The sequence below is a fragment of the Phyllobates terribilis genome, unplaced genomic scaffold (assembly GCF_046119375.1).
Source record: "Phyllobates terribilis strain yellow unplaced genomic scaffold, ASM4611937v1 Scaffold_29__1_contigs__length_15306474, whole genome shotgun sequence".
Taxonomy (NCBI): domain Eukaryota; kingdom Metazoa; phylum Chordata; class Amphibia; order Anura; family Dendrobatidae; genus Phyllobates; species Phyllobates terribilis.
In genome coordinates this window covers 6,098,711-6,124,884 of record NW_027362789.1, presented here as the reverse complement: position 1 = coordinate 6,124,884, position 26,174 = coordinate 6,098,711, and the positions used below count along the sequence as shown (strand labels likewise).

General features: G+C 49.3%; 2 protein-coding genes across 2 annotated transcripts in view; one reads left to right on the top strand and one right to left on the bottom strand.

Annotated features, from left to right (window-relative positions):
* LOC141178592 (uncharacterized) overlaps positions 1–16,218 on the bottom strand; it is a 29,162-nt gene extending 12,944 nt beyond the window's left edge. The window contains exons 1-6 of the mRNA XM_073660473.1: positions 16,089–16,218; positions 3,983–4,133; positions 3,674–3,853; positions 3,467–3,590; positions 3,286–3,383; positions 2,997–3,087 (exon numbers count right to left, since the gene is read on the bottom strand). Coding sequence (XP_073516574.1) covers positions 2,997–3,087; positions 3,286–3,383; positions 3,467–3,590; positions 3,674–3,853; positions 3,983–4,060 — 571 coding nt within the window. The 5' untranslated portion in view covers positions 4,061–4,133; positions 16,089–16,218. The remainder of the gene's footprint in view (positions 1–2,996; positions 3,088–3,285; positions 3,384–3,466; positions 3,591–3,673; positions 3,854–3,982; positions 4,134–16,088) is intronic.
* The window catches only part of LOC141178593 (uncharacterized), a 328,452-nt gene that overhangs the window by 153,772 nt on the left and 148,506 nt on the right, over positions 1–26,174 (top strand). The gene's annotated exons all lie outside the window — the stretch shown is intronic.

Sequence of the window (26,174 nt, the reverse complement as noted above, 5' to 3'; positions counted from 1 at the left end):
GTCTCTGAGTGAACGGGACAGTCTCTAGGTATAGGGTTGGTACGACCTGTGGCGGCTGAAGATAGACGAGAGCTCCCAGGTGAGCAGGCGAGAGTCTCTGGATGAACGGGTGGTCACAGCATGTGACGGCGGAGCCTCCAGGAAGACCAGCGGACAGGCGACAGATGAGCGCTCCCAGGTGAGCGGGCAGAAGTCTCTGGACAGGCGGGTGGTCACAGCACGTGACGGCAGAGCCTCCGGGTAGGCAGACAGACAGGTAGCAGATGAGCGCTCCCAGGTGAGCGGGCAGGAGTCACTGGACAGGCAGGTGGTCACAGCACGTGACGGCGGAGCCCCCAGGTAGGCTAGCAGGCAGATAGCAGATGTGCGCTCCCAGGTGAGCGGGCAAGCTGGTCCATAGACAGACTGACAGGAGTTGGTAGGCAGACCGTCGGACCTCAGGCAGGCAGGCAGGTAGCTGATGTGCGCTCCCAGGTGAGCGGGCAAGAGTCTCTGGAATAGCTGGTGGTCACAGCACGTGACAGCGGAGCCTCCGGGCAGGCAAGCAGGCAGGTAGCGGAGAAGCGCTCCCAGGTGAGCGGGCAGGCTGGTCCTTAGACAGACTGACAGGAGTAGTAAGGCAGACCGTCGGACCTCAGACTAGCAGACAGGTAGCAAGTAATCAGGCAGGAATCTGACAGGTAACTGGCAGGTAACTGGCAACGGGACCTGAGGGCTGAAGCACAGGTGAGACACAGGTGCAAACAACATTGCTCGGGCACCTCCATTTTGGAGGAGGTGCCTTATATATGATGAAGTCCTCCGGCCATTGGCCGGGGACTCCTTAGGACGACGCGCGCGGCCCCTTTAAGAGGAGGGGAGCGCGCGCGCGCGCGCCCTAAGCACAGGGGCCGGGAAGGAGCGCGCGCTGAGAACAGAGCGGGAGGAGGACGCCGGGAAGGAGCGCGCGCTGACAGCAGAGCGGGAGAGGGACGCCGGGCACGGGGCAGAGCGGTGAGGGGAGCAGCGTCCCTGCCTAGCAGAGGGCAGGGACGCCGGCACTACACTCTCCAGTTCTGTCAGGTTGGATGATGAACGTTGGTGGACATCCATTTTCAGGTCTCTCCAGAGATGCTCAATTGGGTTTAGGTCAGGGCTCTGGCTGGGCCAGTCAAGAATGGTCACAGAGTTGTTCTGAAGCCACTCCTTTGTTATTTTAGCTGTGTGCTTAGGGTCATTGTCTTGTTGGAAGGTGAACCTTCAGCCAAGTCTGAGGACTAGTGCACTGTAGAAGAGGTTTTCATCCAGGATATCTCTGTACTCAGCCGCATTCATGTTTCCTTCAATTGCAACCAGTCGTCCTGTCCCTGCAGCTGAAAAACACCCCCATAACATGATGCTGCCACCACCATGATTCACTGTTGGGATTGTATTGGGCAGGTGATGAGCAGGGCCTGGTTTTCTCCACATATACAGCTTAGAATTATCACCAAAAAGTTCTAGCTTCATCTCATCAGACCAGAGAATCTTATTTATCATAGTCTGGGAGTCCTTCACGTGTTTTTGAGCAAACTCTATTTGGGCTTTCATATGTCTTGCACTGAGGAGAGGCTTCCGTCGGGCCACTTTGCCATAAAGGCCCGACTGGTGGAGGACTGCAGTGATAGTTGACTTTGTGGAACTTTCTCGCATCTCCCTACTGCATCTCTGGAGCTCAGCCACAGTGATCTTGGGGTTCTTCTTTACCTCTCTCACCAAGGCTCTTCTCCAACGATTGCTCAGTTTGACTGGACGGCCAGGTCTAGAAAGACTTCAGGTGGTCCCAAACTTCTTCCATTTAAGGATTATAGAGGCCACTGTGCTCTTAGGAACCTTAAGTAATGTAGAAATTCTTTTGTAACATTGGCCAGATCTGTGCCTTGCCACAATTCTGTCTCTGGGCTCCTTGGGCAGTTCCTTTGAGCTCATGAATCTCATTTGGTCTGACATACACTGTGAGCTGTGAGGTCTTATATAGACAGGTGTGTGCCTTTCCAAATCAAGTCCTATCAGTTTAATTAAACACAGCTGGACTCCAATGAAGGAGTAGAACCATCTTAAGAAGGATCACAAGGAAATGGTCAGCATGTGACTTAAATATGAGTGTCTGAGCAAAGGGTCTGAATACTTATGACCATGTGATATTTCAGTTTTTCTTTTTCAATAAATTTGCAAAAAATTCTACATTTCTGTTTATTTTCAGTCAAGATGGGGTGCAGAGTGTACTTTAATGAGAAAAAAATGAACTTTTTAGAATTTACAAAATGGCTGCAATGAAACAAAGAGTGAAAAATTTAAAGAGGTCTGAATACTTTCCATACCCACTGTATATCATGGCATAGGTGTAATGTTTTTTGTATAGTTTATCGCCATCCTGTTTGAACTTAGTCGGTTTTAAAATAAATTGAAAAGTCAGAATATTATTGTGTTATTGTACAGAAATTCACACTTGGCCCTCACTGCACATTTAATGTTGTCGATCATAAAAGTGACGTTTGGCCAGAAAGACTGGACCTGGTCTTGTAGGGACCATATGAGCACATTCAGCAGCACAGAAGGGAGAGAAGGTAGATTCATCCAATAAGATATCAGGGATCTAGGAAGGACCAGCATCATTACCCTCCGCTTTCTCTTACAGGCCCATCATAATATTTTTCTTCAAGTGATTTTTTAACTTGTCAGCACATTCTACGTACGCTGTCATTTGGCTTTGTAGTTTACAGATCTGGGCAGGTAAGAGTCAGCGTCTCCTAATCCCAGGGGGTAGGTGGATCTTCCTGGTTTTAAGTTCTATAGAAAAGGGCTTTCAATGACTTAAGTCATTTGAACAGTTTTAGGTGGTGGAGAATGTTGTGGTCTAGCGGCAAAATTGTGATCACATGATTGTGATACAGACGGACTACACCACCGATAAAGCAGCAACAGCCGGTGACTGAGAAGAATCTGTGACTTCTCTGCATTTAGTGGTCACTACTCACCTGGGTAGTCATATGTAGGAATCTCCTCTTTACACCGCTCATCACCCCTCACATATGTCTCTGTAGTATTAATATGGGTCAGATCTTCACCCTGAAACAAATATTATAAAAGTCACAGACAGATGGAGAAGCCACATCTATGATCAGCTCTAATCCTGCCATCTCCACCGTTCTCATTACACAAGTATAAAACATATAATGCTGGTGGATAAAACAAGACTGAACACAAGACCTTCACAGCCGTCTACACATCATAGGGGAGATCTCATGACACCTGCTCTCCATCTACCTGATGATCCTGAGGAACATTGGGATCTTCTTGTTTACAGTCCTGTGGAAGAAGAGGACGGGGACATCTGTCTGGTGTTGTCCTCTTACTGGATAGATCTGGAGGAAACACATACAGGGACGGAATTCATTCTTTACATACAGATAATTATAGGCCGTGTGTATTTAGTTTGGTCTATTACCTGGTGATGTGAGGGGCTGGGGAACCTCCATAATGACGTCCTTGTACACATCTTTGTGTCCTTCTAAATACTCCCACTCCTCCATGGAGAAATAGACAGCGACATTCTGACACCTTAAAGAAACCTGACACATACAATGATACCGTCATCCCCCCGATCCCTTCATAGCGTTACTGTATAATGTCCCAGCATTCCCAGCAGTGTCACCTCTCCAGTCAGCAGCTCAATCATCTTGTAGGTGAGTTCTAGGATCTTCTGGACATTGATGTCCTCATATATCAGGGGGTGAGGTGGGGGCCCTGTGATTGGGCTCAGGGTTCTTCCCCATCCCTCAGACACAGGGTCCTGACAGCGCTCACTAGAGGTCTTCTTCACTACTGTGTAATCCTGGTTATGGAGAGACACATTCATAAATCTCACTGCAGACATTTCCAGAGTCCTCACCTCTCCAGTTCTGTCCATCTGTTATTCCCATAGATAAGAATGATGTAATGTGACGTCATCAGAACCTCTCACCTCTCCAGTAAGCCGGAAGAGGATCTCTAGGGTGAGGTGTAATATCCTCTCCGCCATCTTGTCTCTGTCCATATCCATCTTTGATGGGTAAATCTAGAAAATTCTCTTTAGATAGACGATGTCCACTGAGGGGATCCGATATTGTAGAGACCTGAATGAGAAGATGATGAGCCGATGTAACATCATAAAAATCCTGTGTAATAATACAATTACTGGAGACAATAAGGGAAATATATCAGGTGATAGAACGTGTAGATGTTGTATTCTCAACTCTTGTATGGACTGGAACAAAAGTTGAATTGCTGACTAAGACATCTCCTTCATGCATTTTTCAGTGTTTGTCATGCCCGAATTGTTTGAGGATTATTAACCCCTTCCCGACATGCGCCGTATATATACTGCTCTGCGGGAGCTGCATTCCCACAAAGAGCAGTATATATACGGCACAGTGATCACACAGGCTCACGCTGTGCGCCGCCGCGATCACATGTGGGTGTCAGCTCTATGTGAGAGCTGACACCACGCAGCAATGCCTACGATTGATGCTAGCACCAACCGCGGGCATTTAACCCCTGTGATGCTACTGTCCATAGTGACAGTGACATTGCAGGGCATTGCAAATGGAGTGGGCTCCCTCTGTGCTTCCATCAGCACAATGCGATGCGATCATGTTGTGCTGATGGTCTCCATGATGACACCCGTCACAAGATGGCCGTGGGATCCTTTAGGGTCTTCAGGGAAAGTGGCCTCTCAGCACCTGTCAGATGCTAATCTAATGCTCTGTAGTGCAGATGCATTGCAGACTATTAGATCAGCAATCTGTCACTTTGAAATTGATTCCCCATCCTGGAACAATGTAGAAAAAAAAGTTAATAAAAATTATAAAAATAGAAAAAGAAATCACAAAACAACGAACAAAAAAAAGAAAAAATATTAATCCAATAAATACATTTATTTATGTAAAAAAAATAAAAAAATAAATACACTTATTTGGTTTTGGCGCGTCTGGAACGACCCATCTTATAAAACTGTTCAACCAGTTAATCCCTTCAGTGAACACTATAAAAATAAAAATAAATAAATAAAAAACAAGGCAAAAAGTTATGCTTCATCATATTGTCGAGCAAAAAGTTCAATAAAACGCAATAATAAAGATGTAAAATAAAAATGGTACCACTGAAAAGGTCATCTTATCCCGCAAAAAAACAAGATTCCATACAGCTTCATCAGCGGAAAAATAAAAAAGTTACAACTCTCAGAATAAAGCAATGCAAAAATAATTATTTTTTATATAACATAGTTTTTATTGTGTAAAAGAGCCAAAACATAAAAAAAAGATATAAGGTGGTATCGCTGTAATCTTAATGACCGCATGAATAAAGCTGCCTTATCTATCTTACTACACGCAAAACGGCATAAAAAAAAAACAAAAACACAATTCCTGAATTGCTGGTTTTTGTTCATTCTATCTAGAAAGCAATCAAAGAGGGTCATGTGCCTAAAAATGGTACCAACACAAATGTCAACTCGCCCCATAAAAAACAAGCCCTCAAATGACGCTGTCAGCTGAAATATGGAGAAATTATAGCTCTCAAAAGAATTATAGCTCTCAGAATATGGCAATACAATAACTAATTTTTTCAACAAAAAAAAGCAGTTCACATTTATCCTATGCTCTGTGCTGAGCACATACACTGGGGTTTCCACTCAGATCCGTCATTGTTATTAGAAATATAGGGGCTTCAACGTTACTAATAGCAAAAAGTCTCTGGAAAAGCACCATGGCTCCTCACCCCTCCAAAAGAAATCCAGGGAATTCAAAGTTCCCAAATACAAATGCAAAAATGTCCTCATCCTTTCTGAACTCCAGTGTGTCTAAACCACATTTAGAGTCCACATGTTAGGCATTTCTGTAGCAATGCGGGTCAGCCTAACTTACAGGTGCATGTCTCCAGAAGCATGAGCTGGACATAACGTACTGGTCACTGCAAGGTAATAGTCACTACAACGGCAGTGTGCAATTTTCACTCAGCAACATCCACTGCTGCTTGTTTCTGGAAAACACCCATGGAGTCAAAATCATCATTACACCTGTAGATAAGTTCCCAAAGGGGTATAAATTCTAAAATGGGGTAATTTGAAGGGGAATTATGCTCTTCTAGCACTTAGAGGCTCTGTATATGGAGTCTGCAAACTATTCTAAGAAAATATGCACTCCAGGAGGCAAATAGCGCTCCGTCCCTCCCAAGTCTCACCGTGTGGCTAAGCAGTACTGTACAGCCACATATGGGGTATTTCTACATTCTGCCGAAACTGTAAGATACATTTTGGTGACATTTTTACCCATTTACCAGTGTGAAAATGTAAAATCTGGGGCTAAAACAAAATTTTGGTGGTAAAAAGTTAAATTATTTTTTCTTTACTGCCTAATGGTATAAATGCTGTGACACACCTGTGGTGTCAATATGATCACTGCATCTTTAGATGTATTCATTGAGAGGTGTAGTTTGTAAAATGGGGTCACGTATGGGGGGGTTCTGCTGATCTGGCACCTCAGGGGTTATACCAGTGACATGGCACCCTCAAACCAGGCCAGCCAAATCTGAACTCCAGTATGGTGCTTCTTCCCTTCTGAGCTTTCCCCTGTGCATCAAAAATAGTTTTCGACCGCATATGGGGTGTCGGCGTACTCAGGAGAAATTTCACAATAAATTTTTGGGGTCCTTTTTCTTCTGCTATCTTTGTGAAAATAAAAAAGATTTGGGGCTAAAACAACATTTTTGTGGAAATTTTTTTTTTCTTTTTCACAGATCAACGTGGTAAAATTCTGTGAAGCGCCTGTGGGTTCAAGGTGCTCACCACACATCTAGATAAATTCCTTGAGGGGTCTAGTTTCCAAATGGGGTCACTTGTTGTTTTTTTCCACTGTTTAGGCACATCAGGGGCTTTCCAAAAGCGACATGACACCTGTAGACCATTCCATCAAAATCTGCACTCCAAAACGTCACTCCTTCCTGAGCCCTGCCGTGCACCCAAACAGTAGTTTTCACCCACATATGGGGCATCTGCGTACTCAGGAAAAATTGCACAACAAATTTTGGGGTCCATTTCACTTGTTACCCTTGTGAAAATGCAAAATTTGTGTCTAAAAAAACATTTTTGCTGGAGAAATGTGATTTTTTTTTTTTTTTTTTACAGCTCAACGTTCTGAACTTCTGTGAAGCACCTGGGGCTTCAAGGTGCTTACTACACATCTAGATAAATTCCCTGAGGCATCTAGTTTCCGTTAAACACCTATACAAAAAATGTAGTCCTAATTATGCACAAAAAAAACAAAAAAAGATATTAGACCCCTAAAATGTAACTTTTAATTAAATATTCTAAAAAGGACTCAACAATCCCCACATCAACAACCCATACACAAGGAATAACAGTGGTAAATCACAAACCAGCCAGGAGAGATTACGGGCTATTCCTGTCCCTATTTTTTCCCTAATTTTTCTCCCTTCCTGACAGCGGAGGTTGGCACTCTAATTTTTGTTCCGTGGCACCCCTGCTCCACATAGGTGTCCCTGATGTCCCTAGAAAATCACTATCTTCATAAGTAAGAAACCACAATTGTGAAAAAAGATAGAAGAAAGTGAACGTAAAGATTAAGAAGCAGACAATTCATTGCAAATATTCACTTAAAAAAACAAGTCTGTATGTTGTAGCAAAGATAATGGCACTGGGAAGTTTTAGAAGGCAAAATTTGTCTCAAAATAGTTGGATTGGTATATTCATATGTAAAATACAATAATCAAGTGTCATATTCCAGCATATAGTTAATAACAACAGCTGGTCTAGCTGACTCTGCTATGTATCAAACAAATTCCCAGAGGCAATGCCCACAAACTGGTACCACATATGCAACATTGCTTCAAGTCGTTCTGAGTCATCAGAGCAAGAATGTTATAAGGGCTGTTAGGCTGCGTGCCCACTATGCGTTTTTCAAGCGTTTTTGCCGCGGAATTTCCGCAGCGAAAACGCTTAAAAAACGCTTGGTAATACGTGCTCCATGGTCCCCAATGATAATCCACATGTGCTGTGCACATGCTGCGGAAATTTCCGCTGTGGATTATCATTGCGGAAAAATACGCAGCATGTCCATTAATTTTGCGGACACGCAGCGTAATCGCCGCCATTGACTTGCATTGGACCGCGTGACATTCGCATCACTGCATCTGTACATGCGGATATCATACGGTTCAATGTGGGGATGGAACTCAAGTCTGGAGAAGAGGAGACTCTCATCTAGACCTGGGTACCATAGAACCTGTTAAAAAAAGAATTTAAAATAAAAAATAAAATTATACTTCCCTTTCGATGTCGCCTGGTGTTTTCTCCCCTCCATCTGGTCTGCTGTATGGGTCGCGATGTTGTGAAGGACCTGCCATGACGTTATTGAGTCATGTGACCTGTTACATGACTCAATGACGTCACTGCAGGTCTTTCACACCACCGCAAGCCGCCCAAGACTCCAGACGCAGCGGAGAAAACACCGGGAGGACATCAGAAGGTAAATATAATCTTTATTTTTTATTTTTTACCATTCTTATCCTTTTTTTTAACTATTACTTGGTCACACTATATAAATCCATGCCGGTTGCATAGATTTATATAGTGTGACCAAGTTGTGAAGCACTTTTCCAAGTGATGCTAAAATCGCTTGGAAAAGCGCTTGATAACCCGCATGCAGAAATGCATGCAAAAACGCTTGACAAACACTTCTACCTGGCGGGAAAAACGCATTTTAAAACTGCATGCGTTTTTCCTGCCAGTGAGAAGCGGAAAAAATATGCAGCATTTCAGCATCGTGGGCACCTAGCCTTACACACGTAAGCAAAAGGAATAACAAGCCCTAAGTGCGTTCAGCAGTCTGATATCATGTAGATAAATAGAAGATACACAGGGACTAGCACTTATCATAAATAGTACCTTATATCATGTCCCAGATGCATCAACAGTCTGATATAGTATAAATAAATAGGGAATAACACTTCTCATTGGTGGTCCCTTATGTCATGTGATGTGTCAACGCATTTCTCCCTGGTAGTCACCAGGGTTCATTAGTGGACCTGGAGAGGGTATCAGTCTCTCTACCCAGACATTCAGTCAATGCTGCATGTGACATGCAATTTCCAAAATGGTGTTGTAGCACCCTGAGGATTCGGCTGCTACAGGGGTATTGCACCTCAACCCAGAGGTGTGATATTCCACTCCCGGGTAAGGATGGAGTGTGGACCTGAGCTCGGTAGGCTGCATGCACTACACACATCCCATTTCCGAGGGGCAGGCCGACGGTACTCCCACTTAGAAATGTGCAGGTACGACCGAGTCTGTTCCTGGCTGGAGTGGGAGGGGGGTGGAACATCCCAAGTAGTGTAGGGGCAGATAGGGGGAGCAGCCTGGGTAAAGATAGGAGCTCATTGGGTGCTGGTCACCTGAGCTCACACATAGAGGGAGTATATAAGGTGGGCACCATCAAAGATCAGGGTCAGTCTTTGCAGGTCAGTCAGTCTGCCAGCCTTTTGCAGAGAGAAGTCAGAGGAGGAAGAGGAGCAGAGCAGCCCCAGAGAGAGAGAGTGGAGCAGAGAAGGAAAGACCCAGAGGAAACAAAGAGAGGACTCTGAGAACCCAAATTCAATCCCCGGGTGAAGAGTCGGCATTAGGGTACCGGATCCCAAGCTGGTGGGGGCAAAAGCACACCCTAGCCAGAGACCGGAGGCCGTGGGCAGCGTCTGCCACGGCCACCCACCACATCCACCCCGAAGGCATACCACGTGGAGGGTCAGGGAACCCAAGGCCAAGGGTCTCCCAACAGAATGCCCGAGGGAGCTGGACCTAGGTGGATCACTAGTGGGGACGGCCAGAGGAAAGGACAGAAGGAGAGCTCAGGGTCACGCTCCGGACTTGCTTGGGGGTTGGCTGAATCCAGGACCTGGTGGACGCAGCACGGCTCGGGTGGTCACTTGAAGCTAGAGTGACCGGAACAACAGCAGTGAGTAAATACCCTAAACTGCACAACCCGACTCTGTCTTCATTTAACATCTATGCTGCACCACCACAACCCCCATCCTCTGCACCTGACCCCCTGAGGCTATACCCCACCCGTTGGGGGTTATACCACCAAAAGCTGCACCAACACCATCAGCCTCAGCGGACTCTGCTGCAGCGGCGGCCATAGTGACCGCAATACAACGGGTGGCGTAGTCGACATTAAGAACTTAATAACATCTGTAGGACTGCCACATACAACTGAGTTTGACACCCTGGGCACGGACCGGGTCACAGCCACTCGGAAGACTACAACTCCCATCTGATCCGGCTCCGGATATTCCCCCTAAAGAATATGGCCCAGGGGGCGCGTCAACTTTGGCGTAGTCGGCAGGATTACGTGCCCGCAACACCCGGGTACTGCGTGCCTGAAGAAAAGAACAAGTTTACCTCAAAAAGAAGTCTCCTGCCGGTTCCGGAGGGTCCCCGCCATCGGACTCCATCACAGGTCGATTCCCGCCGGTTGTCCGCCATTAACAGCTTTTTCCCGCCATCTGCAGAGTTTCCCGCCACTGGGAGACGATTCCCGCCATTTCCAAAGATTTCCCGCCTTGGAAGAGCGGACGCCATTATGGGCGTGCCAGAGGATGGCAAGAGGCCACCTCCCATCGTGGGCCAGGACCGAAAATGGCGCCAAAAGTGGAAACCGCCCCCACCAACAGAGACTGTGATGCTAGAGGTGTCTGTCAGCGTGAAAGAACTGCCCCTGGAGCTGACAATCACCAAGTGGCCCCGGGACCGCCCTCGAAGTGGGAGGACTGAGGAGAAGAGAGCAAAGATGGGTGTCGCTTGGAGCAGTCTGGAGCGAGCGCACCCGGAGGCAAGAAGCCTGGAGAAGAGTATCGGAGGAGCTTACCCGGAGATGGCGAGAAAGCAGAGCAGCACCGGCCCGCTGGCCAGGAGCCTGCTGGAGACAACAGAAGGAGAGCAGAGCAGCACCGACCCGTTGGTCAGGAGCCTGCTGGAAACAACGACCCCACTAGGCCTAGTGGAGGTCCTAGCACAGCTCCCCCGAGACCGGGAGTGTGCACAGACCGCTCTGGAGGGCCTCGCAAGGAGGATGGCCCGGGTGCAGCGAGAGACGTTGGCGGAGTGGAGCCGTGAGATGGCCCAGCAGACCGAGACCTGTCAGCGGAGCACGCCACCCAAGATGAGGAGACAGACCGCCTCTGAGGATGGCGCGGGAGGACTGAAGGCCGGAGACGGCGCCGAGAAGGGAGCCGAACGAGTGGAGGCAGGTAAAGGGGACGTCTATACCCCAAACCGGGAAACCGCGTACCTGCCCCAGCTCCCCGTCGCAGAGCCCGAAGTCTATCCTGCCGTGCCCGTCGCTGCAACGTCACCGCCGCAGACTAGGCCTCAACCGGGAGCCGCGACCCCTGTGACGTCACACGCCTCGACCCCGAGCGTGACCAAGCAGGAAGTACCACCAGCCTGGTCGCAAGGCCTAGTACCCCCGGGCGCCGCAATACCAACAGCGCCCCCTACCTCCGCGGAGCCCCCGGCCTGGTCGCAGGGCCAAGTAGCCCAGGGTGCCGCCGTCCTTACGGTGCCCTTCACCTTCCAGATACCCCAGGCCTGGCCGCAAGGCCCGGGCAACCCGGGCGCCAACACCACCGCGCCCATAAGACCAAGAGTGCCGCATCTGGGGGAGGACCTGTTTAGCCAACACACGTGCCCGGATGGGCAGCCCTTTACTTGGCCACCGGAGTTTCACCATCCCCGACTCCGGAAAGAGAGACCCCTGGATGAACCCCTGATCCCGGCTCCAAAGCCCGTAAAGAGGATCTCGCCCCCGCTGGCGGAAGCGCAGTTTGAGTGGGACCCCACCGGAGAAGATCTCATGGGGTTCACTCAGGAGACTCGGGCAGCTGCAGCGGAGCGTGCTGAGTGCTGCCGCCAACAGCTCGAGGTCTTCGAGAGGGAGCGGAGAGAGAGGCGGGTCCGGGAACAGCAAGCTCAAATAAGGAGCGCGGAGCAGAAGAGCCGGGCCAGGAGAGACCCCCGTGCAGCGCATAGTCCCCGCACCACCGGGACTGTGATAAAGTTTAACATGCAGCATGGGTGGGGCTTCATCCGAGACCACCGCACCCTAGGCGACGTCTTCGTGACGAGGAGAGACGTTGAGTCCCACCTACCGGAGGGACACAGAGGTCGTGACCTTTACATCGGGGACGAGGTCACCTTCACCCGGCACAAGTGTGCCAAAGGACCCTACGCCCTCCATGTGCATCGCCTGACGGAGGAAGAGCTGCGGTGTGAGGAGGAAGAGCAAGAGGACCCGGACGGGTCTGAAGCCAAAGGTAACCATAAAGAAAGAGCAGGAGGACGCCGTCGTTAAGTACAGCGAAGCAAAAGCTGTATATAGTTGCCCGTCGGGGCACCGTGAACTGAAACTGTTACTGTTGCTAATATAAAACCCCGTTGGGACCAGCATGTGTGAACTGTTTACCCGTTTATCCCTAAAAATCCCACTGGCCGAGGACTGAGAGCGGCCACCTTCCCTTTTTGTATATAGTTGCGCGTCCTAAAGCGCCCCCTACCGGTTTTATAGGAAAACCATTTGTCTAGAGAGACTGTCGCACTTTACCCGGTCACACGTTGCACAGTGACCGGAGGAGGAGCCAGAGGCGACGAGAAAGTTTTATATGAAGAGTATTATGATGCTGCTAATGTATGTTATTTTATATGTTTTTACTATGTTGTTGATATGAAAAAAATTTTGTATGTTTTGGTGATGTTTATGTCTTACAGCCCGAGGACGTGCTGTGATTTACCAGGGGGGAATGTAGCACCCTGAGGATTCGGCTGCTACAGGGGTATTGCACCTCAACCCAGAGGTGTGATATTCCACTCCCGGGTAAGGATGGAGTGTGGACCTGAGCTCGGTAGGCTGCATGCACTACACACATCCCATTTCCGAGGGGCAGGCCGACGGTACTCCCACTTAGAAATGTGCAGGTACGACCGAGTCTGTTCCTGGCTGGAGTGGGAGGGGGGTGGAACATCCCAAGTAGTGTAGGGGCAGATAGGGGGAGCAGCCTGGGTAAAGATAGGAGCTCATTGGGTGCTGGTCACCTGAGCTCACACATAGAGGGAGTATATAAGGTGGGCACCATCAAAGATCAGGGTCAGTCTTTGCAGGTCAGTCAGTCTGCCAGCCTTTTGCAGAGAGAAGTCAGAGGAGGAAGAGGAGCAGAGCAGCCCCAGAGAGAGAGAGTGGAGCAGAGAAGGAAAGACCCAGAGGAAACAAAGAGAGGACTCTGAGAACCCAAATTCAATCCCCGGGTGAAGAGTCGGCATTAGGGTACCGGATCCCAAGCTGGTGGGGGCAAAAGCACACCCTAGCCAGAGACCGGAGGCCGTGGGCAGCGTCTGCCACGGCCACCCACCACATCCACCCCGAAGGCATACCACGTGGAGGGTCAGGGAACCCAAGGCCAAGGGTCTCCCAACAGAAGGCCCGAGGGAGCTGGACCTAGGTGGATCACTAGTGGGGACGGCCAGAGGAAAGGACAGAAGGAGAGCTCAGGGTCACGCTCCGGACTTGCTTGGGGGTTGGCTGAATCCAGGACCTGGTGGACGCAGCACGGCTCGGGTGGTCACTTGAAGCTAGAGTGACCGGAACAACAGCAGTGAGTAAATACCCTAAACTGCACAACCCGACTCTGTCTTCATTTAACATCTATGCTGCACCACCACAACCCCCATCCTCTGCACCTGACCCCCTGAGGCTATACCCCACCCGTTGGGGGTTATACCACCAAAAGCTGCACCAACACCATCAGCCTCAGCGGACTCTGCTGCAGCGGCGGCCATAGTGACCGCAATACAACGGGTGGCGTAGTCGACATTAAGAACTTAATAACATCTGTAGGACTGCCACATACAACTGAGTTTGACACCCTGGGCACGGACCGGGTCACAGCCACTCGGAAGACTACAACTCCCATCTGATCCGGCTCCGGATATTCCCCCTAAAGAATATGGCCCAGGGGGCGCGTCAGTGTCACTTGTGGGGGGTTTCCACTGTTTAAGCACATCAGGGGCTCTCCAAACACGACATGGCGTCCGCTAATTATTCCAGCAAATTTTGCATTCAAAAAGTCAAATGCCACTCCTTCTCTTCCAAGCTCTGCCATGTGCCCAAACAGTAGTTTCCTCCACATATTTGGTATATGTGTACTCAGGAGAAATTGCACAACAAATTTTATGGTTCAATTTCTCCTGTTACCCTTGTGAAAATGCAAAATTTGTGGCTAAAAAATATTTTTGTGGGAAAAATGTATTTTTTTATCTTCATGGCTGACATCTGTGAAGCACCTGAGGATTCAAGTTGCTTACCACACATCTATACAAGTTCCATGAGAGGTCTAGTTTCCAGAATGGTGCCATTTGTGGGGATTTCCACTGTTTAGGCACATCAGGGGCTTTCCAAACACGACATGATGTCCGCTAATTATTCAAGCAAATTCTACATTCAAAAAGTGAAATGTCGCTCCTTCCTTTCCGTGCCCATACAGTGGTATTCCCCCACATATGGGATCTCAGCTTACTCAGGAGAAATTGCACAAAAAAAAATTGGGGTCCATTTTCTCCAGTTACCCTTCTGAAAGTAAAAAAAAAATGGGTCTAAATAAAAATTTGTGTGAAAAAAAAGCTAAATGGTTATGTTTTCCTTCCACATTCCATTAATTCCCATGAAGAAACCTCAAGGGTTAATACATTTCTTGAATGTGGTTTGGAACACCTTGAGGGGTGCAGTTTTTAGAATGGTGTCACTTTTGGGTATTTTCTGTCATACAGATCCCTCAAAGTCACTTCAAATATGATGTGGACCCTAAAAAAATGGTTTTGTAAATTTTATTTTAAAGTGAGAAATCGCGGGTCAACTTTTAACCCTTATAACTTCCTAACAAAAAACTCAGGAGAAATTGCACAACATATTGTATGATGCAAATTCTTCTGTTACTTTAGTGAAAATGCAAAGCTAAAAAAAAAATTTGTGTGGAAAAATGTGATTTATTTATTTTCATGGCTCAATGTTATATACTTCTGTAAAGCACCTGGGGGTTCAAGGCGCTCACCACACATCTAGATAAGTTCCCTGACTTATCTAGATGTGTGGTGAGCACCTTGAAACACCAGGTGCTTCACAGAAAAAAAAAAAAAAAAAAATCACATTTTTCCCACAAGAATATTTTTTAGTCCCAAATTTTACATTTTCACAAGGGTAACAGGAGAAAATGGACCCCAAAATTTGTTGCTCAATTTCTCCTGAGTACACAGATATTCCATATGTGGTTGAAAACTACTTCTGAGGCATAGTGCAAATCTCAGAAGGGCAGAAGTGCCATATTTGGACTGGTTTGAGGGTGTCACATTGGTAGAGCACCTGAGGTACCAGAATAGCCGAGCCCCCATAAGTGACCCCTTTCACAAACGCATCGAGTTGTGCAGATGGAATCACAGAGGGAGCCCACTTAGTCTGCGATGCCCTGCGATGTCGCTGTCACTATTGACAGCGTCATCACAGGGGTTAAACGCCCGCGATCGGTGCTAGCACCGATCATGAGTGGTGCTGCGGGTTGTCAGCTCTCACACAGAGCTGACACATGCATGCGATTGCGGTGGCGCCCAGAGTGAGCCCACACAATCACTGCGCCGAACATATACTGCTCTTTGCGGGAACGCAATTCCCGCAGAGAAGTATGTATATGGCGCATGTCAGGAAGGGGTTAAGGGCATACATATTAAAAGTTTGAAAATTGCTACATTTTCACCAATTTCACAAATAAACGCAAGTCATATCAAAGAAATTTTACCACTATCATAAAGTAAAATATATAATGAAAAAACAGTTTCAGAATCAGGGGGATCCGTTGAAGCGTTCCAGAGTTATTACCTCATAAATTGCCACTGATCAGAATTAAAAAAATTGACCTGGTCAGGAAGGTGAAAACAGGCTTTGGGGTGAAGGGACACCAGTGGATATTGCTGTTTACTTCACCTGCTACAATTCTGGTGATTTACTCGGTAAAATGGACGTTGGACAAGCGTCATGATCAGTTACAATCAGACTGAAGGAACATCGCTCCTCTACTCGGCTCTATGAGTCTAGGATGAAATCCACTGCGGCCCCTGCAAGAAAAAGAATGAAGAAGAGCAGAAGTTTGGTGAGACCACCGTGGCCAGACATTTCTCGGAGATGGTGATAAAAGTTTTGATCTCCGATGGTCGGTGTTAGAAGAGACGACCGCAGCGGATTCACAATCACAACGCAGTAAACTTCTACAGAGACGTGTTCTGGATTTACTCCCTGGAATCACTTTCTCTCAAAGGGTTAAATGACATCTGTAACTTCATGGTCTTTCTATGAAGCTTCTTCTCTGAACTTTATTCTTCTGTTTTCTGAAGTATTTATCTTACTCTCCGGAATCAGGAATGTATTAAGTCCTATAGAAACTTCAGAGAAATAATCATCTCTAATTCTGTGTTTCCAGGATTATTCTTGTGGGAATCGGCTGCGATATCTCCTGTGCAATATATTTCTAGTATTAACAGGTTAGAATACTGTAAATTAATGGATGGCGATGGTTGTTTGTTTCATTCCCTTTTTTCTTGTGTCATTTAATATTCATATGTAATGTATGTGTATTGGTTCTGACATTTGACAGCTGATGGATCGCACGTCACAGATTTGACATGATTTTCTCCTGGATTGTTTAATAGGACTTACAGCAGGTCCTGAAAGCAGAATATGCAGCAAGTATTTGCCATATATTCATGCAAATTCCCTGAAGTGTCATCAATTGTATCTAATAAAATGCTTGAGCGCTCGTTACTTGAATCCAGTAGGTCGGATGCTTGGACAGGTTTGAGTCGAGTACCAAGTATAATGAAAGTGAATGAGAAACTCAGCCATTTTTCCAGAAGTTCCTCCCAGGAGGGCTCGGGGGCAGGAAAATTGCTGAACTGGATGGAAACAGCGCTCAAATGGACAGGAACAGCATGGAGAAGACGCCTGGACGCATCTCTGATCCCCAGGTGGCAGCCTAACCGGGAGTGACCTATGAAGCTTCTTTCTCAGAACAAGGCTCCATACACGTCTTAGGAAATAAATGGACTACGTCAGAGCTGCGGGCTAATAAATTGGTGAATGAGGGACTGTCTCTTGTCTGAATTCATTTAATTCTCTCTTTTTAGGTTTTTCAGGTTGCTATTTGTGGCCTACTTCAGAATGCTTGGACTTCTTCAGACCAGCATGGCTTCTTTTTTTTTAATTAGTAAATTAAAATTTACTAAAACTAATTGGTGAATTGGGAGTGAGGGAGTTTTTTTTTTTTTAATAAAATTTTTGTGTGTATTTTTTTCTTTTAACTTACTGGGTTAATAATGGGGTGTCTAATAGAAGCCTCTCCAATGCTAACCCCTAAGCTTGATGTCAGCTTACAATACACTGCTGACATCAACTCCAAATTATATTACCCCATTTGCTAATGCATCAGGGCAATTTGGAAGAGCCAGGCCAAGTGCCAGAGTTGGCACATCTATTGTGATGCGCCAAGTCGGGGGCGGCGGCGGGCTGGTATTTTTATGCTGGGAAGGGGCCAATATCCAAGGACCTTCCCAGCCAGATAATATCATCCCCCAGGTGTCTGATGTACCTTGGCTAAATATCAAAAAATAGGGGGGACCCCACATCATTTTTTTATAATTAATTATTTAATATGTTTTAAAAAGATTAAATACGCCCTTTAGTGCCACATGAAAGGCACTAGGGGTGCAGCTTTATAATATTTAGGGGGGGGGGGGGGGGCGACATTAATCTAAGCTCTCCCTCCTATAACAACTCTTCCTGAACTGCTTCCTGAGGACAGTGTGCCGAGCATCGCGTCACCGGGTCTTACATAAACCCAATAACACGATGCGGCTGGCCAGTCACAGTAATGCCAGTAGCCAACATGGCTACAGCATTACTGTGTACGCCAGGCAATCCCTGCATGTTTATTGACTGTCTAACAGCCGCAAACATGCTGGGCGGGGACTCGAGCACCTGCGATACTCCGACAAGTACTGAGCATTGGCAAGCAAGCTCGCTCATCACAAGTATCTACATTACTGTGCTGGAACTAGGAGAGGAATAATGGCGTTGTGTGAGGACTTCTCTGGGCTTCTGTCCTTCATCCTGCAGTCGTCTGAATGGATCTAATGTGGACGGGAACCAGCTAAGCCGCATTCTGTCCACAGCTGTTACCTCACTGTTCACACCACACAGAGACCCCAAAAGAGTCTCCGTACTGAAGGGGTTAATGCCCCCTGCACCCAGTAATGGGGGGTCTCCACATACCTCCACCTGCAGAGCCGCCACCACATATATGGCTGCTCTGTGCGCACAGGACCTGTGATGAGGTCACAGGAGGGGAGGAGTCAGGGGTCACATGATCAGGGGCCTCAGTGGATGCAGGAATCTGCTGTGCTGGTTGTCATGGTGCTGGATGAGCTGAAGTTTATGTGTGGGGTCAGGAGGGGTTTACAGTGTGGATGTAGCAGAGCCGTGTGTGTACGAGGTGTACGGAGCGGAGCCGCGTGTGTACGAGGTGTACGGAGCGGAGCCGCGTGTGTACGAGGTGTACGGAGCAGAGCCGCGTGTGTACGAGGTGTACGGAGCGGAGCCGTGTGTGTACGAGGTGTACGGAGCGGAGCCGCGCGTGTACGAGGTGTACGGAGCGGAGCCGTGTGTGTACGAGGTGTACGGAGCGGAGCCGCGTGTGTACGAGGTGTACGGAGCGGAGCCGTGTGTACGAGGTGTACGGAGCGGAGCCGCGTGTGTACGAGGTGTACGGAGCAGAGCCGTGTGTGTACGAGGTGTACGGAGCAGAGCCGTGTGTGTACGAGGTGTACGGAGCAGAGCCGCGTGTGTACGGAGCAGAGCCGCGTGTACGAGGTGTACGGAGCGGAGCCGCGCGTGTACGAGGTGTACGGAGCAGAGCCGCGTGCGTACGAGGTGTACGGAGCGGAGCCGCGCGTGTACGAGGGGTACGGAGTGGAGCCGCGCGTGTACGAGGTGTACGCAGCAGAGCCGCGTGTGTACGAGGTGTACGGAGTGGAGCCGTGTGTGTACGAGGTGTACGGAGCAGAGCCGCGTGTGTACGAGGCATACGGAGCGGAGCCGCGTGTGTACGAGGTGTACGGAGCAGAGCCGCGTGTGTACGAGGTGTACGGAGCAGAGCCGTGTGTGTACGAGGTGTACGGAGCAGAGCCGTGTGTGTACGTGGTGTACGGGGCAGAGCCGCGCGTGTATGGGGCGGAGCCGCACGTGTACGGGGCGGAGCCGCGCATGTGCGAGGTGTACGGGGTGGAGCCGAGCGTGTGCGAGGTGTACGGGGCGGAGCCGCGTGTGTACGAGGTGTACGGAGAGGAGCCGTATGTGCATACAGAGCCGAGCAGTGTGTGTACAGTGCGGAACCATGTGTGTATGGAGCGGAGCTGTGTGTGTACGGAGCCGTGTGTGTATGGAGCCCTGTGTGTATGTTGTATACAGCTGTATACTCCCAGGTTCGGTTGCAAACACGGCGGCTCTTTATCAGACTGTAGAAGAACTGACACTGGACACTCGGTAAAACTGCGCTCGGACGTCTCTTGTTTCTCGCACAGATATTGATAACATAAGATGGAGTCAGACGAACCCTCCTACAAAACCTGATAACAAAGTCATTACTACAGGACTGGATGAGAAAGGGATTTATTCTACAAGAAACGCTGGGGCCACAAATGAGAGAATCCGGGCCCCGTGGCTGGATACTCCGGACCCCCGGCGTGTTAGGACCAGACGGGGTCTTTGTCTCTGGAGCTTCTCTGCTCGGTATAATGAGACTCTGATCTTGTTCTTATAAAGAGGGTTGGAGTAAAATAGAAGCTGCCTGAATATGAGGACCTTGTCTGATCTCTATGTCCTTGTGTACAGAGCTATGGAGATAGCGCTATTCTCTGTATAATAGATGTGATGTCGCTGGAGCCCTAATATTCCTGTACAGGGGTCTCTGTACAGATAATCTTACCCCAGCATTATGGATTGGGAGAAGGGAAAAGGGATTGGGGACATTTTACTGTAATTTATCTTTAAATAAAACTGCAATAAAAATAACTGATTAAAAAAATTGGATTGGCAACTCCGAATGTCCTTGTCTATTTTGGGATTAGGAGTCCGGGCAGGAGAACATTTTGGGTTTTGTTTTGGGGGTTGGGGGAAAGTAATACAATATTTCTCCATATAGTGTAAATATATGAAAACAGTTTAATCCAGAAACATTTGGTCAGTGAATTTTTGTGATTTCAGCTCTGCAGGCCGCTTTTTATGTAAAATGAAACAACTTAGATGCAAATGAAGTGGAGACTTTCAGGTTTAATTAAAGGGGTTGAACAAAAATCTGTGAAACGTTTAGGAATTGCAACCATTTTTCTACAAAGCCTCCTCATTTCATGGGCTCAAAAGTAATTGAAGAAATTACCTTTACCATAAATAAAATGCTCATTAATACTTTGCAGAGAATCCTTTGCAGCATTGACGGCCTGAAGTCTGGAAGTCATGGACGTCACTAAACACCAGGTCTCCTCCTTTATGAGGCTTTGCCGCTTTTACTGCAGTGACTTCAGTTGTTGCTTGTTTGTGGGTCTTTCTCCCTTATGTTTTGTCTTCAGCCTGTGAAATGCAGCTCAATGGGGCGGATATACCGCTGATGCAGCTGCACAGGGGCCCTGACGGAGAGGGGTCCGATCAGCTGCTGCAATGTCTGGTTCGCACATGGAGCCAGCGGCAGTATTTGCAGTAAGAGGAGCGGAAGGGGCCCGTACCTGAGTAATTTGCCGTCACACAGGGGCCTGCACTCTGCAGAATATGTTAGTAGGGACCCCTGCTTTCCTCTTAGATTATGCTGCCGCTGCTCTACGATGCAGGAGCACAGGATTCCTGGACACACCCCGGCTTCTCAGCGTCGTTCAGGCATAGGCAGGATAACAGGCCTGGTAACTATGGCTGATGCTCTCAGCCAATCCTGTCTCTCCCTCTTCTCCTTCCTTCTGAGCAATTCTGACAATTTAACTGCCTGACCAATGTTCACATGAGCTGTCACATAAATCACCCCTGACCCCACTATAGCTACCTACATCCCCTGTACTGAGGGGGCTTTATTGGAAAACCGCTGCACTGGCCCATTCAGAAGCCGTAGCTACAGTGTGAATGCTGCCTGAATGGCCAATGCTGCCTTTCCCAGATAAAGCCCTCTCAGTGCAGGGGGTGGTAAGTGGCTACAGGGGGGAGGGCGATGTGATGGCCAATGTTCACATGGGTCAGGCAGCTCAGAACGTCTCAGGAGGCAGGAGGGGAGTGTCAGACTCACTGACTGCTCGGAGGCTGCTCCCTGCAGCTATCGGAGGTAGTGAGGAGACAGGATTGGCTGACAGCTGCAGATCTGGCCAGTAGTGATGATGGAGGACAGAAGACCACCAGGATGGAGCTGCTGAAGATGGGAGAAGGCACCTGCCAGAGGGACATCATATGTAAGTAATGAAATGTGTACAGATTTACTATTATCTATGTGTATTAGCATATTTGGGTATGTATATATATATCTATAATATAACGGGGGATGCAACCCTCTGTCTGAAGCCTCGATAGACTGCGCATACTTGACGCACAGTCTGGCTCCAGACAGAAGACTGCATCCAGCCGTTACAGGTAAAAGGAGGTGTATGGCGCCGGAGATCGCGGTGTGTGTAGACACTGAACGCATACCGCGATCTCCGGCGCCATACTTACATACCTGACTGGGAGGAGCGTTGCCGCGGCGCCTCTCTTCAGCGGAGACCGGGGGTGGAGTGAGGCGTCGGATCGGCGCATGCGCATAGCGCCATCCGGCGCCATTTTACTGAAGACATATTTACAGTGTGTCTTCAGCAAAATGGCGCCGGACAGCGCGGTGCTCCCGTGTCGCACTCCTCCCCCGACCTCCGGCAGAACAGGACGCTGCAGCGCTGGAGTACAGAGAAGAAAGGTGAGTATAACTGTTTATTTTTTTTTTATGTGTGTACAGTGTGAAAGGAATAAGCGCACCATGCATGTACCATGATTGTGGGGTGAGGGGACCATGCATATACCAGGATTAGGGGGATGAGGGGTACCACATATACCAGGATTGGGGGGTGAGGGGACCACGCTTACCAGGATTGGGGGGTGAGGGGTACCACGCATACCAGGATTTGGGGGTGAGGGGTACCACGCATACCAGGATTGGGGATGAGGGGTGACATGCATACCGGGATTGGGGATGAGGGGTGACACGCATACCGGGATTGGGGATGAGGGGTGACACGCATACCGGGATTGGGGATGAGGGGGGCCACACATACCGGGATTGGGGATGAGGGGTGACACGCATACCAGGATTGGGGATGAGGGGTGACACGCATACCAGGATTGGGGATGAGGGGGGCCACGCATACCGGGATTGGAGATGAGGGGGGCCACGCATACCGGGATTGGGGATGAGGGAGGCCACGCATACCAGGATTGGGTATGAGGGGAGCCACGCATACCGGGATTGGGGATGAGGGGAGCCACGCATACCGGGATTGGGGATGAGGGGAGTCACGCATACCAGGATTGGAGATAAGGGGAGCCACGCATACCGGGAATGGGGATGGGGGGAGCCACGCATACCAGGATAGGATGGTGGAGACAGGATGGGGGCAGCACAAATACCAGGAGGGGGGCAGCACATACCAGCATGGGAGACCATATACCAATAAAAATGCTCACCACCATGGCGTAGAACGGGTTTAATAGCTAGTATATATATATATACAGTACAGACCAAAAGTTTGGACACACCTTCTCATTTAAAGATTTTTCTGTATTTTCATGACTATGAAAATTATGAATTCACACTGAAGGCATCAAAACTATGAATTAAGACATGTGGAATTATATACTTAACAAGAAAGTGTGAAACAACTGAAAATATGTCTTATATTCTAGGTTCTTCAAAGTAGCCACCTTTTGCTTTGATGACTGCTTTGCACACTCTTGGCATTCTCTTGATGAGCTTCAAGAGGTAGTCACCGAAAATGGTTTTCACTTCACAGGTGTGCCCTCTCAGGTTTAATAAGTGGGATTTCTTGCCTTATAAATGGGGTTGGGACCATCAGTTGTGTTGTGCAGAAGTCAGGTGGATACACATCTGATAGTCCTACTGAATAGACTGTTAGAATTTGTATAATGGCAAGAAAAAAGCAGCTAAGTAAAAAAAAATGAGTGGCCATCATTACTTTAAGAAATGAAGGTCAGTCAGTGCGAAAAATTGGGAAAACCATCAAGCACTACAAAGAAACTGGCTCACATGAGGACCACTGTAGCGCCGGCGTCCCTGCCCTCTGCTAGGCAGGGACGCTGTTCCCCTCACCCCTCTGCTCCGAGCCCGGCGTCCTCCTCCCGCTCTGCTGGCAGCGCGCGCTCCTTCCCGGCCACTGTGCTTAGGGCGCGCGCGCTCCCTCCCTCTTAAAGGGGCCGCGCGCGCCGTCCTAAGGAGTCCCCGGCCAATGGCCGGAGGACTTCACCATATGTAAGGCACCTCCTCCAAAATGGAGGTGCCCGAGCAATGTTGTTGCACTGTTCACTACTCTGCTTCAGCCCTCAGGTCCCGTTGCCAGTTACCTGCCAGTTACCTGCCAGAAACCTGCCAGTTTGCTGTCTGTTTCCTGCCTGACATTCCTCCTACCTGCTTGCTAGCCTGAGATCCGACGGTCTGCCTTCCTACCCCTGTCAGTCTGTCTATGGACCAGCTTGCCCGCTCACCTGGGAGCGCTCATCTGCTACCTGTCTGTTAGCCTACCTGGAGGCTCCGCCGTCACATGCTGTGACCACCTGCTTATCCAGAGACTCTCGCCTGCTCACCTGGGAGCACTCATCTGTCATCCGCCTGTTAGCCTACCTGGAGGCTCCGCCGTCACATGCTGTGACCACCTGCTTTTCCAGAGACTCTCGCCTGCTCACCTGGGAGCACTCATCTGTCATCCGCCTGCTAGCCTACCTGGAGGCTCAGCTGTCACAGGTCGTACCAACCCTATACCCAGAGACTGTCCCGGTCACTTGCTGTGACCTCCTGCCCGTTCACCCAGAGACTGCCCCGGTCACTTGCTGTGACCTCCTGCCCGTTCACCCAGAGACTGCCCCGGTCACTTGCTGTGACCTCCTGCCCGTTTACCCAGAGACTGTCCCGGTCATTTGCCGTGACCACCTGCCCGTTTACCCAGAGACTGTCCCGGTCACCTGCTGTGACAACCTGCCCGTCTTCCCTGGTCACCACCCGCTTCCTTACAAGGACCACCCCCTTGTATAGTAGCTCAGAGGTTCCGCCTCCCAGACCCGTTACAGTTTGCTCGGGCCATGGAACCCGGTGGTACCCAAGCTCCCTCGCTCTCGGACCTATGTCATGAACTGTCCCGTCAGAGGTCCCAACAGGAGTCCATCCTGGGTCACCTGCGGAATGTCAACTCACACCTGGACACTCTGACTGCTCCACCAGCAACCACCGCTAGAGTCATGACTCGCAACCCGGCAGCGCCGCTGCCCACCAATACCATGGTATCCTGCTCCGGACCCCGGCTTTCTGCACCTCCTCGCTTCGGAGGCGACTCCGCTCAGGCTCGGGGCTTCATAAACCAGTGCACCCTGCACTTTGAACTCCTGTCCCACCAGTTTAATTCCGACCGGGCCAAAGTAGCCTTCATCATGTCCCATCTCACGGGGGAGGCACTGGCTTGGCTGAATCCTCTATGGGAGAGAGGAGACCCCCTGGTGTCCGACTTGCCTGCCTTTCTCACGGCTTTCCGGAAAGTCTTCGACGAACCTGGACGGAAGACCTCATCCGCATCGTCTCTGCTACGCCTCCGTCAGGGAAGTCTCACCGTGGGCCAATATGCCATACGGTTCTGTACCCTTGCCTCGGAGCTGGCCTGGGATAACGACGCTCTGGTATATGTCTTCTGGGAGGGTCTGTCCGGCCGTATTAAAGATGAACTCGCCGGTCGGGACATTCCTACCACTCTCGATGATTTAATAACTCTTGCCACCCGGATTGACCTACGGTTCCAGGAGCGTGCCAAAGAGGTCACCCGTGAGAGGAGGTTTCCACGTCTAGCTCCTTCCTTCCAGAAACCCGTCACTCCCTCCGTTTCTCCCCAGGAACACCCTCCTGAGCCTATGCAGGTCGACCAGACCAAGATGGTCAAAACCCGTCAGGACTTACGCCGTGCCAAGGGGAGCTGCTTCTACTGTGGCAGTAAGGAGCACCGGATCCGTACCTGCCTGGAGAGGTCGGGAAACGCCTGTGTCTAGGTTCGCTCAGAGAGGTCGACCTAGACAAGAATAAATCCTCTCCATCTCTGCTGCTGTCAGTCTCAATCGTCTGCGGGGAGAACCGTTACTTCGAACTAGCCCAACTTGACTCTGGAGCAGCCGGGAATCTTATTTCACAGTCCCTGGTAGAGAAATACCGCATCCCCACAAACCTCTGGCTGTACCCTTGTCTGTTGCTGCCGTGGATGGGGGCCTCTTACCACGTCCCATCCAACTCATCACCGACTCCATTACTCTACAGGTGGGAATGCTGCATTCTGAGAGTATCTCCTTTCATGTTCTGCCTGGACTCTCTCACGCCCTCTTGCTAGGCCTACCTTGGCTCCAGAGACATGCACCCGTGCTTGACTGGCAGACCGGAGAAGTCCTTCGCTGGGGACAGGACTGTCATAAGTTTTGTCTGGTTCCCGTCCATCCCGTCCGTCCTTCTCCTACCCCAGCTAATCTACCTGGACTTCCGATTCCTTATTGGTCTTATGCTTATGTCTTTAATAAAAAGGAGGCAGAGACACTACCCCCTCATAGACCATACGACTGCCCTATCGACCTGTTACCCGGTACTACTCCTCCCCGTGGGCGTATTTACCCATTGTCCGCTGCTGAGACCCGGTCTATGTCCGAGTATATTGAGGAGAATCTGGCCCGGAGATTTATCCGGAAATCTACCTCCCCGGCGGGAGC